This window comes from Vombatus ursinus, unplaced genomic scaffold (genome assembly GCF_900497805.2).
Source record: "Vombatus ursinus unplaced genomic scaffold, bare-nosed wombat genome assembly UNPS02014830.1, whole genome shotgun sequence".
NCBI classification, from domain to species: domain Eukaryota; kingdom Metazoa; phylum Chordata; class Mammalia; order Diprotodontia; family Vombatidae; genus Vombatus; species Vombatus ursinus.
In genome coordinates, this window is record NW_020954608.1 from 2,856,217 (window position 1) to 2,873,846 (window position 17,630).

General features: G+C 34.7%; 1 protein-coding gene across 1 annotated transcript in view; it reads left to right on the forward strand.

Moving 5' to 3' along the window:
* BMT2 (base methyltransferase of 25S rRNA 2 homolog) overlaps nucleotides 1-12,345 on the forward strand; it is a 59,993-nt gene extending 47,648 nt beyond the window's left edge. The window contains exons 4-5 of the mRNA XM_027838863.1: nucleotides 6,911-7,025; nucleotides 9,056-12,345. Of these exons, the coding sequence (XP_027694664.1) occupies nucleotides 6,911-7,025; nucleotides 9,056-9,685 (745 nt within the window). The 3' untranslated portion in view covers nucleotides 9,686-12,345. The remainder of the gene's footprint in view (nucleotides 1-6,910; nucleotides 7,026-9,055) is intronic.
* The last annotated feature ends 5,285 nt before the right edge of the window (nucleotides 12,346-17,630 follow it).

Consider the following 17,630-nt stretch of genomic DNA (forward strand, 5'->3'; position numbering starts at 1 on the left):
TGAACTGAGGAATTGATCTAGTCTATTCATGTCTAAATCCGATGATTTTCTGCTGCTTTCCATTATTGCATATTATCAAAATTTTAAAATCTTAGTTATCCAGAATAACTCATCTGCTGAATCATGAGTGCTTATTTGGACATGCCATTTTCTTATCATTGAGAGTCTTTCTAAACCAACTGGTGGCAGAATTTTACTATGAGCTCTGTTACCTATATCAATATAATGAATTTCACGAAGCCATTGTTGAATCAAGAAGAAGCTTTATTAACAACCTGGGAAGGCCAGCTGTCCCGCATGTGTGAGAACACACATGTGAGAGCACATGTATCTACAAATGCACACCTTTTTATTCCTGATTCTCCATTCCAATTTCCTTCCTCTGTTCACCATTTGTTGGGTACTATAGAGGTTACAGTCTATCCAAAGCACCTAATTTCCCCACTTGAGTCTCCACCCCTAATTACATCTCCCACTTCCCACAATTCCGTGACCCTGGCCCTTACTTGGGAACAACACCTCTTTTTATGTTAATCTATACCTTAACCTCAGAACTGGTTTTCCAACAGTTAAGTCTGTTAACCACCAAGAGTGTTATCTTATTCTAATGTAACTCCTTTTGTCCAACTTCCACCTAGCTCGCAGACTGCATTCCTTTCCACTAGGACTTTTTGTGGAAAAACTCTTTCTCTGACTCTAACCTTTGACTGAGTGATATGCAGAAGCAACATCCATATATCCCACAACTCTTCACACTATTTTGCTTTAGTGAATATATCTACTTTTTTTTTTAAGTTTAAAACACCTTGGTGATCAATAACTTTTGACATTGTCTTAATAGATGAGAATATTTTTAGATTATTAAATCAGATCTATGCTGCTCTCTAATCAAAATAGGTTTTTCTTACCTTGAACATGAGGAGTTACTTATGTTTGTCATGGAGTTAACCTAAAAAACTAACACTTTAACCTAAAAATGTAATTCATTTTCTTAACCACTCTCCCCATTATTGAACATAAAAGTGATTAAAGTTATGAAAATATATTTTTAAGACTTCTGCATTTGAAATTTCCAGCTTTAGAAATGAATCAACTTCTTTAAATGTTCTGGAAACACAAGAGGTATTACTTTTTAGCTGGTAATTTCTATCTGTACCAGTGATATTTGAACGAAGTGGAGACAAATACATAGCAACTCTTTACTTTTCTGTAATTTATCATTGAGTCACCAGTTTTCATGCTTGTTTTATCTTAGAAATAATTTAGAAGTCAATCTAATAAAAATTAACCTTTACTTTTAATAATAGCCATGTATTAGTTTTTTGTCATCAGTCACTCCTCTTTATGGCTTTTGTGCTCTCCGTTGTCATGAAATTTCCTTTTTCAGGGGTCATTGATTACCTCGTCGCCAAATTCAGTGACTTTGTCTTAGTCTGTAGCCTTTTGCTCTCTAGAGCACTTAGCTGTTGACAGCCTCTTCTTCCTTGCTGCTCTCTGGTTATGGTGGTTTCTGTAACATAGTTTCCTCTTAATTCTCTTCACCTCTTTAACCTTCTTTCTCTTCTTTTAGTGGCTTCTCTTTCTTTTTCCACCTCCTTGGCATAAGGCCTTCCCAGAAGTCTATCTCCATGTTGATTCTCTTCCATTCTTTCTCCCACACTGATCTTACCTACTCTTTACAGTTTCAGCTTGGTATCTCTCCTAAGGTTTCCTCTAGTTAAGTACTTTCCTTTTTTTTTTTTTTTTTTTTTTTTAAATAAAATTTTTTAAATTTTTAAAAAATATTTCCAAATTAAGATATTTTGTAAGAAGTTGACATTACTGTTCCTAGGCATAATATTTTGTAGCTTTATAAAATACTCATGTGATCCCCAGAACAATTTGAAGTAGTTAAGTAGTTAGAATTCTTCAACTACCATCTCTATGAGGATGCCCCCCAAATCTCTGTATCCAGTCCTAGCTTCTCCAAGATAAAAATTCCCCATTTCCAGCTACCTACCTATATCTCTACCTAATACTCTGACTGGTACCAAAAGCTCAAAATATCCATACCGAAACAGGTTTCTCCTGAAATCGGTTTCTTTTCATGAAACGTGTGTGTGTCTGTGTCTGTGTCTGTGTTAGCAGTACCGTTGTTAATTTGTCATAATTGTTTATCACCTCTGCATGATCTTTGACTTTCTCCCTCTCCTTACAATCATTTGCTAAGTCCTTTTGCACTTACCTTTGCAGGCTGTGTGCCCACTTTTTTTTATTTATTTATTTATTTTTTGGTGAGTCAATCAGGGTTAAGTGACTTGCCCAGGATCACACAGCTAGTAAGTATCAAACGTCTGAGACTGGATTTGAATTTAGGTCCTCCTGACTCCAAAGCCAGAGCTCTATCTACTGTGCCACTTAGCTGCCCCTTCCCACCTTTTTATTAATGATGAGGATAACAGTAAGCCACGTTCATGGCTTATTCACTCTAAACGCGTGGAATAGATATTCTGGCATAATGAGAATGCTAGAGTATGTGACGTTCACATTTAAAAACTGTTCTAACCAAAACATCTTATTAATCATTTAATGTACATGGTTAGGTATCAAGCTGCAAGTTTTATGGCCCTGCTGAAAAATTAATCAAATAGCTCTTTCATCTTGTGGAATCTTTCTCCAATGATTTTTTTAAATGCCATTGTAAAATTCTTCCATCAAGGAAATACAGAAACTGAAGCCTTTAAACCTGAACCTAGAAGTCACATGGAATCAATGGCTGAAGGCAATACTTATAAATACTTTGGTCTCCTTCAGGCAAGACACACTGAACAAAAAGATATTAAAGAAAAAGCTGTATCTGAATACCTTTAGAACATTTAACTGGCTAAACAACAACCAACAAAACAGTGTTTCCCCCACCATCAAATGATTCAACAGGTGTAGTTTATAGTTACATTAAAAGAAGGTGCATTACTATCTGCTTCACCACTGCTTGCTGAGGACCAGTGTGCCTTTCTAGCTATTTTGCAGCAGATACCCCTTGTGTATTTCTTTTCTCAACCTGTTTAGAATATGAGCTGCTTGAGAGTAGGAACTCATTTATTTTTCTGTTTTTATCCTCTGCATATAGCACAGGGCTTGGCATATAGCAAGGACTTAATAAATACCTTTTCCTTTCATTCCTCTTGAAGTAAAAACTGAATGTGAAGATCATACTTAAAATAATTAACACCTGCATGAAATCTTTTTTTTTAAATAAGGCTTTAAAAATCTTTATTGCTTACTTTCAACTTATTTATTACTTATTTTCAACGTTCTTTTTGAATTTTGGGTTCCTCCTTTCCCTCCCTCACCCACTGAGAAGGCAAGCAATATGATATCAATTATACATGTGAATTCATGCAAAACATTTCCATAGTAGCCATATTGCAAAACAAAGCCAAAAAAAAAAATGAGAATGTTATGCTTCAATTTGCAGTCAGAGCTCATCAGTTCTCTCTCTGGAGGTGGGATAGCTTTTTTTAATCATGATCCTTTGGAATTGCCTTGGATCATTGTGATGATCAGAGTTGTCAGGTCGTTCATAGTTGATCATCATTATAACTTTGTGGTTATTTGAACAATAATAATCTCGGTTCTTCTCACTTTATATCAGTTCATGTAGGTCTTACCATGTTTTTCTGAAACCAACCCCCTCTGCATTTCTAGTAACACAATAGTACTCCATCATAATCATTTGTCACAACTTGTTCAGCCATTCCCCAACTGATGAATGTGCCTTTGATTTCCAGTTCTTTGGACCAGTTCACTACTCCACCAACAATGCATTAGTACCTATTTCCCCTCATCCCTTCCAACATATGTCATTTCTGATAAGCATGAGGTACCTCAGAGTTGTTTTATTTTGCATTTCTCTAATCAGTAGTGATTTACAGAATATTTCATATGAATTCAAATAGCTTTGATTTATACTTCTGAATTCTTTGACCATTTATCAATTGGGGAATGGCTCTTATTTTTGAAATTTATTTCTGTTCCCTATATGTTTGAGGAATGAGGCCTTTATCTGAGAAACTTGCTATAAAATTTTTTCGTATTACTTGGCTATGGTACCTTTTAGTAAAATGTCATTTCCTTGATTATCTCTTTTAATTTGGTCTGTTTGCTTTTTATTTATCTTAGATCATGACTGCTGCCCCTGCCCTTTTATACTTCAGCTGAAGCATTATAGATTCTGCTCCAGGAACAGCATCTAAAGCAGCCATTTATTTTAACTGTGTGTCTTTCTGTTTCAAATGTGTCTCTTGTATACAACATATAGTTGGATTCTGGTTTCTAATCCATTCAGCTCTCTGCTTCCATTTAATGAGTTAGCTCATCTCCTTCACATTCAGTATTGTTTACTGTGTATTTTCTGTTTCTGTCTCTCTCTGTCTCTCCCTATCTCTCCTCTGTCCCTTCTCAAAAGCCTATTTTGCTTCTGACTACTGCCTCCCTTAATGCAACCCTCCCTTTTATCATTCATCCTTCTCTCTCCCTCCCTACTCCCACTTTCTCTTATCTCATTTCCTTACTGGGTAAGATAAATTTCTATACCAAACTGAGTGTGTATGTAGATATTCTTCCCTCTGAACTAATTACATTGAGAGTGAGGTTCAAGCATTACCTGCCACTCCACCATTTCCCCCTTCATTATAAAAGCTCTTCCTTGTGCACTTTTTTACGTTAGAAAAATTTCCCCATTCTGTCTTTCCCTTCTCTCTTCTCCCAGTGCATTCCTTTTTCTCACCTCTACATTTTTTTTTTAAGGAGATCATCCCAACATAATTGACTCACAACCATGCGTTCTTTCTGTGTAGACTCCTTTTAACTGCTCTAATAATGATAAAGTTCTGAGGAGTTATGTGTGACATCTTCCCATATAGGAATGTAAACAGTTTAACTTTATTTTAGAGTCCCTTATGATTACTTTGTTATGTTTACCTTTTTATGATTCTCTTGAGTCTTCTGTTTCAGTGTCAAATTTTCTATTCAGTTCTCGTCTTTTCATCGGGAATGCTTGGAAGTTCTCCATTTCATGAAATATCTTTTTTTTTCCCCTTGAAGTTTTGCTGGATAGGTTATTCTTGCTTGTAGTCCTAGCTCATAAGTCCTCTGCTCCTTTTACTTAGATAGAAGCTACTAAATCTTATGAGATCCTGACTGACTCCATGATATTTGACTTGTTTCTTTCCGGCTGCTTGCAGTAGTTTGTACTTGACCTGGAAGCTCTGGAATTTGGTCATAATATTCCTGGGAGTTTTCATTTTGGAACCTCTTTTAGGAGGTGATAATGGATTCTTTCAATTTCTATTTTACCCTCTGCATCCAAGATATTGGGGCAGGTTTCCTTTATAATTAATTGAAATAGGTTGTATAGGCTCTCTTTTGATCATGGCTTTCACATAGTCAGTAATTCTTAAATTATGTCTCCTTGATCTATTTTCCAGGGCATTTGTTTTTCCAATGAGGTATTATATATTTTCTTGTATTTTTTCATTCTTTTGACTTTGTTTTATTGTTTTTTAAAGTCTCGTGGAGTACATTAGCTTCCACTTGCCCAATTTTGATTTTTAAGGAATTATTTTCTTCAGTGAATTTTTGTACCTCCTTTTCCATTTGACCTATTCTGCTTTTAAAGGAGTTCTTTTCTCCAGTGAATTTTGGTGCCTCTTTTACCAACAGAATGTTTACAGAAAGAAGCATCACACAGATTGCTGAGTCATGAGGATTTAGATTTGGCCTACACAGTAGCCTATATGGCAGCCTAAATTTGATATAACTTGCTTTTAGGGGGAACTCAACCAATCAGCTTTTAGCTAATGTAATACGTGGCTGTGCCTATGTAAGACTATACTGGTATCTTCACGTTCACTGTCCGGTGTTTAGTATGTAACATAAAACAGATTCAGCCATTAACAGCAAAAAAACATTTGATCAAGATACCCAGAAATGCCCATCATAGGCCTTCAACTACCAGACCTTCACAGTCATTTTTTTTTTTTTTTAACATATCTAGGTATTTTGAAGTGTGCATGTTCATTACAAACTTGAGATGTAGTCATTCTTTTGGTTACAGATAGTATTTGAACACAGGTCATCCTGCACTTTCTCCACCATACTATTCTGCCTTTTCTTCACATAACCAACACAGTTATTAAGGAAATTAGATATCATATTATAAGCCCTGCAGAATAGAAGATGTACTCTGGCAGCAACACACTTCCAAAATTAAACCTCGAATTTCTCAGGCAAGGTTTAAACAAAATCATGAGTATACTATATTTTCCCCAATTTTTATGTTATTTTATGTGCATTTAATTTTTTTGCCCAAAAAAAAAAAAACCACAAAAGGAATAATTGTGTATATCTGATCTGAACTCATTGTACCAGTGCCAGTGTTTCTGTTTTTGTTGTCTTCAAGCATTCATCTTTCTGATTTGGGATGACATAACTGTATTTTGATTAAAGTAGATATACATTTAGTGTATAAATGTATATACATTTATTTGATTAAAGTAGATATACATTTAGTGTATAAATGTATATCGTCTTTTTGGTCTCTTTAAGAGTTTTCCCTGTTCCTTACATGTCCTGCAACTTCTCAGATATACCATAGACTGGAAAATGAGATAGTAGAGAAAAACTCTTTAGTAACAATGAAAAAGAAATTGATAACTTCGGTCTTTTTGTATCACCAAAACAAGTTAGAGTAAAAGATGCATACATTGCATACTTTTTGTCAAATATAAATAGTCAAAGAATGAGCTGGCCAACTTCAGGTATCATTTGGGCCACATTTATTTACATATTTTCCTTTTTATTTGCAGATAATTGTTAAAATGTTATGTTTTAAGCAACAATTAATAATTTTCATCATCTCTGTTTTCAGGTTGCTACAACCCTCAGGAAAGATCAGATTACTTGATGTTGGCAGCTGCTTTAATCCATTTTTAAAATTTGAAGAATTTCTGACTGTTGGCATAGACATTGTACCTGCTGTGGAGGTATCAGTTATTTGTATATTTTTGCACTTGCATATTTCATAAATATATTTTAAAATGTACTTCTTCCTAAAAATGTAAGTACACTTCCTTTGCAGCAGAAGCGAGTAGCATATTGGCTGTATATCTAACTGGTCATATTTTTAAAACTAAATTTATAGTATTGAATATTAGCTTTTGCATCTTTACTTAGTAATTAATCAAATTATTAATTTATTGTATAATTTATATAGTATATATAGATATCATATCTATATGTTCATTTTATTAATATAATTATAACTAATTAAAACATTAACATGACCTTGGACTACTGCTTTTTCCCCCTCCCTTTTGGTGTCTTTTCTCTTTCTGGCTCAGTTATTTGGCTATAATATGAATTGAAGTGTAGTAAAATTTTTGCCTGTTTGGAATTATTGAAGGAATCTTCACAATAGCAGAGGGTTAGGTCATGTGTAAGTTTTAAATGTTCTGATGGAAATTGTTCTAAAAATATGCCTTATACTTGTTTATCCTGTTCAGTAAAGTGTATTGATCATCATTTAATCTTTTCTTGATGACGTTAACAAGAGTCAAGAGAACCTGAGTGCATACTGACATACTGATGTTGAGACCTGTGAGCAAGTTACTCAGCCTACTTGGGCTTTTATCTTCTCATCAGTGAGGCCATTGGACTACATGGTATCATGGTCCTTTCCAACACAAGATCTGTTAACCTATGACCCAACATCTTTATTACCTCCATCCTAAGGCCTCCCCTAGGAAAAAAAATCCTTTTATTTTATCTGTAGTTGCAGTGGTGACCCCTATAACTAAACCTTTTTGTTTTCCTAGAGAATTCCCTATCTTGGCTTTTTTGCTCATTTCCTTCTTAGGTGGAAAGATATATCATTCTGGGCAGTGTAACTAAGTGGTTGGCTTTTTGCATAATTAATGAAGTAATAAAAGGCTGAAGAAGTTTGCGCTTTAAATGGTGTGTGTATGTGTATGTGTGTGTTTATTTAGTGCTCCAGAAATCAATTCATTATTTAATAGGAAGTTATCAGTTTTTGTGCCTATATTTCCTGCTCTAAAACTTTTAACGTTGATTCTAGTTTTTCCTGTTTGTCCCCAAAAACCAAATGTAAACTTTTCCCACATAAGCCTTTTAGATATTTAAAGACAACTATCACGTACCTCCCACTTTATCTTCATGTTTCTCCACTTCTTCAAAGCAATCCTCAAATGATATAGTTTCAAGGCCCTTTACCATCTCAGATGCCCTTCTGGATACACCCCAAGGTGTAGCACCTAGTTCTAAACAAAGCATTTTAGATGCTATTTGACCAAAGCAGACTACAATGGAACTCTCACCTCCCAGAGTCTTGACACTATTCCCACGAATGAAATCTTACAGTTTTGGCAGCCCTATTCACTACTGACTCTGAAGACAGTCAACTAAAACCTCTTAAGTCTTTCATGTGTTATTCTCCCCTAATCACATCTTCCCCTACTACTTCTGTTTGGGTGATTGATGTTTTAAATCCAGGTTCAATACTTTATCCCTATTAAGTTATATTTGTTCAATATTCCAGGCTGTTAAGATTTTTTTTTTAATTTTAAAAGGTATGATTTGTTTTCTATAGAAATTTCAAATAAATTACTTCTAAGCTTTTAAAGAAATTATTGAATGACCCCAAATAATTTATTCTACATATGACCTGATAATCTAAGTTTAAATAAATGTAAACCTAGCTTTTTCTGGCAATTTTCTTATCTTTTCATATAATGTCTTACCCAAGAGTGTACAACTGAGTGTGATTGAGATATGTAAGAAAAATTAAAGTTAGGCAAACAAATTCACATAAATATTTAGTAGATGTTCAGAGATTTTGGTTTAATACCTTTTCTAAATGGATGACAATTTGAAGTAAGGAGTGGGAGTGTATGTGCTTTATTATGGAGGATGGAAACTCTGTGTCCATAATTGTTCTAATTTCTGAGCAAACAGTAATTTCCAAAGTCTTAATTTGCTCTACTTTTCTTCTCCCCAGAGTGTCTATAAATGTGACTTCCTGAACCTGCAGCTTCAGCAGCCGCTCCAACTTGCACAGGATACAATAGATGCCTTTTTGAAACAGCTGAAAAACCCAATTGATTCTCTTCCTGGGGAGCTTTTTCATGTAGTTGTTTTTTCTCTCCTTCTTTCTTATTTCCCGTCACCTTATCAGCGATGGATTTGTTGCAAAAAAGCCCATGAACTTTTAGTATTAAATGGCCTGTTACTCATCATCACTCCTGACTCCTCCCATCAAAACCGACATGCTATGATGATGAAAAGCTGGAAGATTGCTATAGAGTCTCTAGGCTTTAAACGTTTTAAGTATTCAAAATTTTCTCATATGCATCTAATGGCATTTAGGAAAATCTCTCTAAAAACTACCATTGACTTGGTTAGCAGGAACTATCCAGGAATGTTATATATTCCACAAGATTTCAACAGCGTAGAAGATGAGGAATACTCTAATCCTTCCTGTTATGTCCGATCTGATGTAGAAGATGAACAGCTGGCTTACAGTTTCACGGAGCTTCCTGATGCTCCATATGACTCAGATTCTGGAGAAAGTCAAGCAAGCTCAATTCCTTTCTATGAGCTAGAAGATCCCATATTACTTTTAAGTTAATATAAATGCAAAAAAAGCCCTTTTCAGTCCAGACTCCTTTCTTGCCTAAAGTAATATGAAATATTAACATGGGCTCAGTACTTAAAAACACGGTTTGCATAGAAAAATTGCAAAAGTTTACAGAGTTTGCTATTTTTTTCTACTTCTGAATTTTAAAATTTATTCTTATATGAAAAGCTTAAAATTTGATGCAAAATGACTCCTGTTGTAGCAGAAACTCCTGTTACAGTATTTAGGATTTGTAGCACTAAAATATAGAAAGGTACATTTTTCTCTTCAGTGCTGTTGTATAAAATGAAGCATCATTTTGCTATGTTTTTCTTTTTTACTTTTAAATACTGTTGGAATTTAAGATGAAGTGGGGGAAATTTGAGGTATTTGCATAGAAAACTGTAGTTTGCACTTTGACTCACAAGTTAAATTTGATGTGAAGTAAAAGATTGGGTTGTTTGGGGTTTTTTTGGACGCACTTATCAATTTTTTTTCTTTCTTGGTAGCAAAAGTATTGTCTGTAGCAGAAAGCTATTTTCCGTTCAATTTTGGCTGATGAACCAATATTGCCTGTGCTTTATGGATATTAGTAATAATACTCATTGTGGTTTTTTTTCTTCTGCTGTTATAAAAAGCTCAACCAGAACTTGTTAGGGATGAGGAATGTGAGGCATAGTATCACATTCAAGCAGGAATATCGTACATTGTATCCTTTTGTAGAGTTTGACAAAATTATTTTTTACTCCAAAGTGAAACCTTTGGGGGAGAAAGCTTTGTAAATGAATGCCATTAACCTAATTACCCAGTTAGTATTTTCATACATCTCATATTGATTTGTACATAAATATTCTAGTAATTACTTGTGGGTGGCTCTTAGTTCACTATATACAGAATTTTAAAATTAGGCAGTGATATGCTGCTCCCCACTGACCCAAAGCAACTATGTTAACATTTGAATTTGTTAAAAGAGCTGTGATGTTATGATCTTATGATTTGTTATGATCCTCACCTTTTTATTTAAGTAATAAAATTCAGTTCTGGAATTTAAAAAAAAAAATGTAAAATACTCCACCTGATAATATCACAAAATTGTTCTTTGGTAGTTTAGTATTCTTATTTATCTATTCTAGCAGAGGAGCTTATTATTTTGGAATTAGATGGCAGTGGACTTATACCTTTTCTTCATTAAAAAAAATACCTTTTTTTCAGAAAACAGATGAAGGGAAAAATTGTCTAGGTGAAGACAAGCTAGTTTTAACAACTGGAATATTTAGGCCATCTTACCATTATTTTCATCAGCCAGAAACTGTCTCATAACCTAACATTTTTAAGAGTGCCACTATGTGGATTTTTTTTTCAAGTGGTTATTACATTTAAAAAATACCTCATACTGAGGTTTTGCACTGAAATATCAAAATTTCAGATTTCATCGTTGCTTTAAAAGAAAAAGACTGCATTTTCTATAAGCTGATCCTAAAATTCATAAACTGCACTTCTATACTCTGATATGAACTGTTTTATGTTTATTGTGACTTGCTGTAGTTAAGATTGAATGTCAAATTTTATTTAGAAATACAAAGTTTATCATTTGAGAGGTAAGCAATTGATTGTTTACATCTATTATTTCAAATTAGATTTTACTTGTTAAATTACTGAAAATTAGATTTTAATTAACCTAAAATGTCATTTCTCTAAAACGTATATTGTTGGTTGAAATTGGTAGAATATCATTTGAGATAATTCACTTTTTTAGATAATATAATATTACTCAGATTAAGACTGACTTTTCTTTCTAGTTAAGCTCTGTGCGGTCATCTCTTCTAACCAAAAGGAGTGCTGAATTTAGGATAATTGCAAAACTACATTGTGGTCAGAGTGCCTACACTGCCATGTTCATTTTCTTTGATTTCACTCAATTCAGTTACAAGAGCAAAGAAAACAAACACATTTTAAAGCGCTTTGAAAGTAAATAAAATATCATGGGGAAGAGGGATGTTCATGTCAGCATGGCCTTAGAGTCAGCAGTTATGTTACAGCTAAAATGTTGGTGCTATATACATTCTTTAAATTGTTTACACATGTTGCTGATTTTGCTTATGCTCCAAAGTGTGCATGGTGTATTTCAATTAGTACTTTAAAGTTGTCTACAAACCTGTTACCATCTAGTGTAAATGTGTTTGAATTCGTGAATATCACTTGGTACTCTGAATTTACTGTTTATTCAGAGATGGCACAGAATTCAAACCAATACATGCTCCACAAAAGCCATGTAAATGTTTTAAGTGTTAAAATTAATCCATTCCTATGGCTTGGTGGTCAGGATATATGTTATGCTATATAGGAGCCTTTGAAAAAAGTTAATAGTTTTACTATATAGGTACTTTGCAGAATGATTTCATTTGGGTGTGAAAAATTCAAGGGGGGAGTCATGCCTTCTAGGCATGGTCAGCTAGTGCAGGATTGTCTGAATAATTGGGTTTTAAAAGCAAGTGATGATCTTTTGTTTGAATTCTTCAGGATCATGACTAGATCAGGTGTGGTTATACCATGGTTGCCAAGGAGTGGAAGGGTTAGCACACCAGATAATGTATGTTTGAGTTGATGTTGTCCTTTTTTCACTTTTTTTGTGAACAAAGCACATTTATTAAAAAAAAAAATTAATCTTCCTATCTCCCTGTCTGTTACTTATAAACTGAGAGCTTTGCAAACTTTTATTTAAATGTTTTAGTTTCATGGTCAGCTGGTGATTATTATGGTGCAATTCAGTACATACATGCCACTTATACAAGCTATAACTAATAGAAAATTCAAAATTTTCAACTGTAAGAGGTGTTAGTATCTCATTCAGCCCTTTCATTTTACATGTGAAGAATCAGTGGACCCCAGAATTTTAAGTGATTTCGCCTCCCCCATTTTATGTAATTATGACAACAATCTGTGATTTCACTGATGTGAGTATTCCTTCAAGTAGGCAGTCTTTAGGTTTAATGGGAAAACTAATTGTAAAGATGTGCATCTCTACTAGATGCATCTTTACAAATTGCCATGCATGAAAAATTCATCACCTATTAGCCATCCTATTCAGAAGTTAATCCAAATTTAGACTGGCCCACGGACAAAGAAATACATAATCTACCAGGCAGATACTCAGATACCTTTTCCTGATTATTGGAACCTACAGAGCTTATACAACACTGATATAACCTTTAAGCACCAAACAATGATCTCCACTTCATGATGAAGCATTAGACTAAGCATCTAATTGGTAGACTCTACCATGTCATACAAAGATTAGTTGAAGGAATTGATGATAATTAGCTCTAGTGGAAACATGATCATTGACTTCAACCACTGAAAGGTTACTCTGTGGCAGAAGGATTAGATTTAATCTAAGCAGAACCAGGTCCAATACAGACAGATTTTGGGTGAATAGAAGAAAGAAATTCATAATAAGGATCTCTAAAAATGGATCCACCTGCCTCAAGAGGTCAAAATAGAGACCAGATAACTTCCTTTTGGAAAGGCCAAACCTGATTCTGATGTTTAGTTACTTGACAATAGTTATTTAACTTGCTTATTTCAAAGCTTGGACTAGAACTGTATTTCTTAACCTTTTTTTGTGGGCCTCTTTGCCAAGCTGGTAGAGGCCCATAAACCTCTTTTCAGAAAATGTTATTAAATAATTCAGGGAAATGCCAAATCTCAACTAGAAGTTAGGGAAAATAAAGATGTAAATTTTCCAATCCTCATTCATGAGTCCTCTAAACTCTAAACACAGACCTTTTGGGGGTTCTATAGATCCCAGTAAGAACCCCTGGACTAGAACTAGAATCTCATGACTTCAATCCACTGTTCTCTCCAGTACATTCTGCATTTGTTTTTAATTTATGAGATACTGATTAGACCTATTATCTTTTTTAGTTCAGTAAATAATGCTCTAGTAATCTGAAGCCTCTGATGCTTACTGTTTGTGACCTTGGGCAAATCACCTAACCTCCCAAGGGCTCTGTTTCCTCTATAAAGTGGTATTTAACTAGGATGACATCTTTTCCCCTTCTAGCTTTAGGGCCATGATCCTTATGGGTTACTCTATCTTGAAGTAATTTAAACCTGAAAATTTGTAGTTGCTTTAAAAACACACATACAATTTATAATGTAAATGTCAAGGATAATTAACTCACTCCCTTGACAGTTTACTATAGTGTAAGAGTAAGTCTCCCCAAAAAGAGGCACCAAAAAGCTGCTTTGAGAATTGATAGTTGATTGTGATGCATAGAACACCATAGACAACATATTAGTTAAGTGACATTTAGTTTAGAGTTCTGACCTCTCTGCACTGAAGTTCCAAGTACTAGGTTTAACCCTGTTTGACTTTTCCAAATGTAGTTGCACATTTCTGCAATTTTCCTATTAGCCTTAAACATAGGTAGGTTCAGTGACAGGTTTCTGTCTAAATAAACTTCAAATCAGGTTGTTTTAAATTCATAAGTTTAGAACATAAATCAAAATGAATTTTGTTACACATTCCTTCCTCAGTTAACAAGCAGTAACTTAAAAATGCTTAATAAAAAAAAAGTAGCTGATGTGTGCAGTAGGTCTCCATTGCTTAAATATTGATCATTACTATAAACATCGCTTGACTTCCTTATTTTCATTTCAGCCTATCTTAATTTCCCTTTTGTCATTACCAATTTATCTGAGTTAGAAAGTCAGTCTATATCTTGTACTTCTGTAGTACATTCCTAGTAACTTTTATTGTTAATGATGTTAGCAACATTTTATAGTGATTTAGTTGTTAAAGTTTTATATACTTTATTATTTCATGCTCACTTATACCCAGTGAAGTATGTAGTACAAGCATTATAGATGAGTACACCGAGACTCATTCCCTGACTATCCATCTGTCTAGCTACCTATGTCTACACACACATTTTTTCAAGAATTTTATATATCTAATAAAAGGAGATTTGGAGAACTCCTGTCTACAATACTGGATCCCATAGGAAAAATACAGAAACATTGGAAAATTCACAGACAAAATCTAATAAAGGAGCCAGCAATGAAATCCAGTCTCCAGTGTCTATTCACTTATACACAATGTATGAATAACAAGATAGTCTGAAAGCTTATACCAAAAGCAGGAAAATGTGACCTCCTAGCCCTTACTAAGTCTTGAGAATGGAACTCATGTCAGGGGTAAGAGACAGAGGAGTTGCTTTGTATTAGATTAAGAACGTAAACTCAGTTGAGGAAATCCTGAAACCCCAATGGGGAAGCATGATAGAGTGTTTTTGGGTCAGGATAAATGGAAGCAAAGACAAGTGATATTATCCTGACCCTGCTATTGACCACATGGAAATAAAGAGAAAATAGTTGGAAGAATGGAAAACAAACCTGTCCTGGAGACACAATATATCAATGTTGGGGAACTTTAAATTAAAACAGGAAAAAGTGAACATCAGAGTATACTCCCCACTACCAGGACAGGAAGGTATTAAGCATTGATGAGTTCAGGAAAACCTTTCATTGTGGCATGGAAAAAGTGATAAGAATTTGATGAAGGACTTAACTTATCCAGACAACTTTTGGAACTTTATGTCAAATGCAGAATAGCTAATTCCTTTTTTGGGTTTTCCACTTAAAGGCATGTTAAGGGAAAGAAGAGAGGCGCAGCATAATAACTGACAATTATTTATCACCTTAAAGTTTGCAAAGCCCTTAATCCAGTGCCTAGCACATGGTACTTATTAAATACTATTTTGATTTCATATATATCATCTCAGTTTCTTGTAGTATCTATGGGGTAAAGGGGGGACAATGGTGATGGAAAGGAGACACAACTACTTGATTCCTATTCCTGTTTTTTTTTTTGTCAGGTCAAGTGACCTGGACTAGAAAGGATGAAAATGGCTAATAAGGAATTGAAACCTAAGAAATGTTAGGAGATCCTAATACAGCTGCTCTTGCAAGTTTCGAAGCCCAGGTTACTGAAAGAACTGTCAGGTCAGGTATTCATTGATGATCTTTGAGAGAGAGTGGAGTGGGAGAGGTGTCAGAGAACTAAAGAAGAACAAATGTCTCAACTTTTACTCAAAAAATAAAAATTTAAAAAAAAAATTTTTTTTAAAAAGGGGGCAGCTAGGTGGCACAGTGGATAGAGCACCAGCCCTGAAGTCAGGAAGACCTGAGTTCAAATCCAGCCTCTGACCAAACACTTGACACACACTAGCTGTGTGACCTTGGGCAAGTCACTTATCCCCAATTGCCTAAAAAAAAAAATTAATAAAAATTACAAAATAGGCCTGTGAGATTGCCAAATTCTAAAATATATTATTAAACAGATGGTTAGTGAACATCTTGAAAAGGAAGTAGTGATTACAAAGTGTATGATTTCATCAAGAATGATGGGATAGGGGCAGCTAGGTGGCACAGTGGATAGATCTCTGGCCTTGGAGTCAGGAAGACTTGAATTCAAATCCAGCCTTAGACACTTGACATTTACTAGCTGTATGACCCTGGGCAAGTCACTTAACCCTGATTGCCTCACTAAAAAGAAGAAAGAATGATGGGATAGAGAAATGCTGTAGATGTGGTTAATTTAGAATTTTAGCAAAGTATTGACAGTCTCCTATGCCATTCTTGTTGAAGAGATGTGAGTCAAATTGTACAAATGGATGGATTCAGAGCTGTTTGAAGGGCTGCACCCAAAAAGTAGTCCTCCATGGCTCAGTGTCAGCTTAGAAAGGCTATACTGGGATGGGCCATGAATTTGTGATGTTCAATATTTTTATGAATGACTGGATAAAAAGAGGGAATATTCTGTAATGTGTAGCCTTTCATGGAGTCAGGAAGACCCAGATTCAAGTACCCCTTTTCCACATACTTGGCAGTGTGACTTTGGGTAAGTCATAATCTCCCATTGCCCCAGGAAATTCTCTTGTGACTAAGTTGCAGAGAAGGTACTGGTCTGCACTTGTAGAGGAAGCTCTTCATTGGAGTCTACGTACATTGATGAAATCACAGGTCCTTTCAAAAAAAAAAAAAATTTAGTGACTTAAAAGAATCATCCTGCTTACTAAATTTGCAGATGACATGGCACTGGAAAGATAGCTAACATACTGGATGACAGAGGATTCAGAGAGATGACAAGTTAGAACATTGGGCTGTATCTAATCAAGTTTAATTTAATAGGGGTAAATATGAAGTCTTATTCTTGGATTTTAAAAAAAAATCATCTTCTCAAATACAAAATGAGGTCAAAATGTCTAGATAGCAATTCATGTAAATGAGATCCAGGGATTTAGTGGCTTGCAAATTGAGTGACTCTCATGTGATAAGGCCTGTCAAGAAGATAGGATATAGCACCAGAAAGCTAATGCAGAAGAGAAACAGAGTTTCCAAGTTGGGGGGATTTGATGGCCCTTCATTTTTCCCATAGTCAGATTGCATCTGTGAGAGGTTTTTTAGTTTAGTTTTGTTTTTTTCCAGTTCTGGGAACATTTTAGGGAAGAACACTGATAAGCTAGATGAATGGTTAGAGAAAGACAACCAGGATGATGAAGGGCCTCAAGATCATACCATATTTGGATGTATTAAAGGAATTGGGGTATAGAAAAGATGTATTAGAAGGCTCATTGTGCTAGAGGGATTAGTCTTGTGCTTGGCCTTAGAAGGCAGAACTAATAGCACTGGGTGAATTTTTGTAGAGGGAGACAAGTGTGAGTTCTCACAATTAGAACTGTCTAAAAGTGAAATGGATTGCCCAAGGGGGAGTATTCCTTCACAAAAGATCTTCAGGAGAAAGTTGGATGACTACTTGTTAGATATTTTTAAAGTATGAGTTGAACTGAGTAGCCTCTGAGGTCCTTTTGAACTTAAAATTCCATGATACCATGTTCAAAAAGGATCTGAATAGTAATCAAAAATAAGAATGTTTCTGCTAAATTTTTCTGTT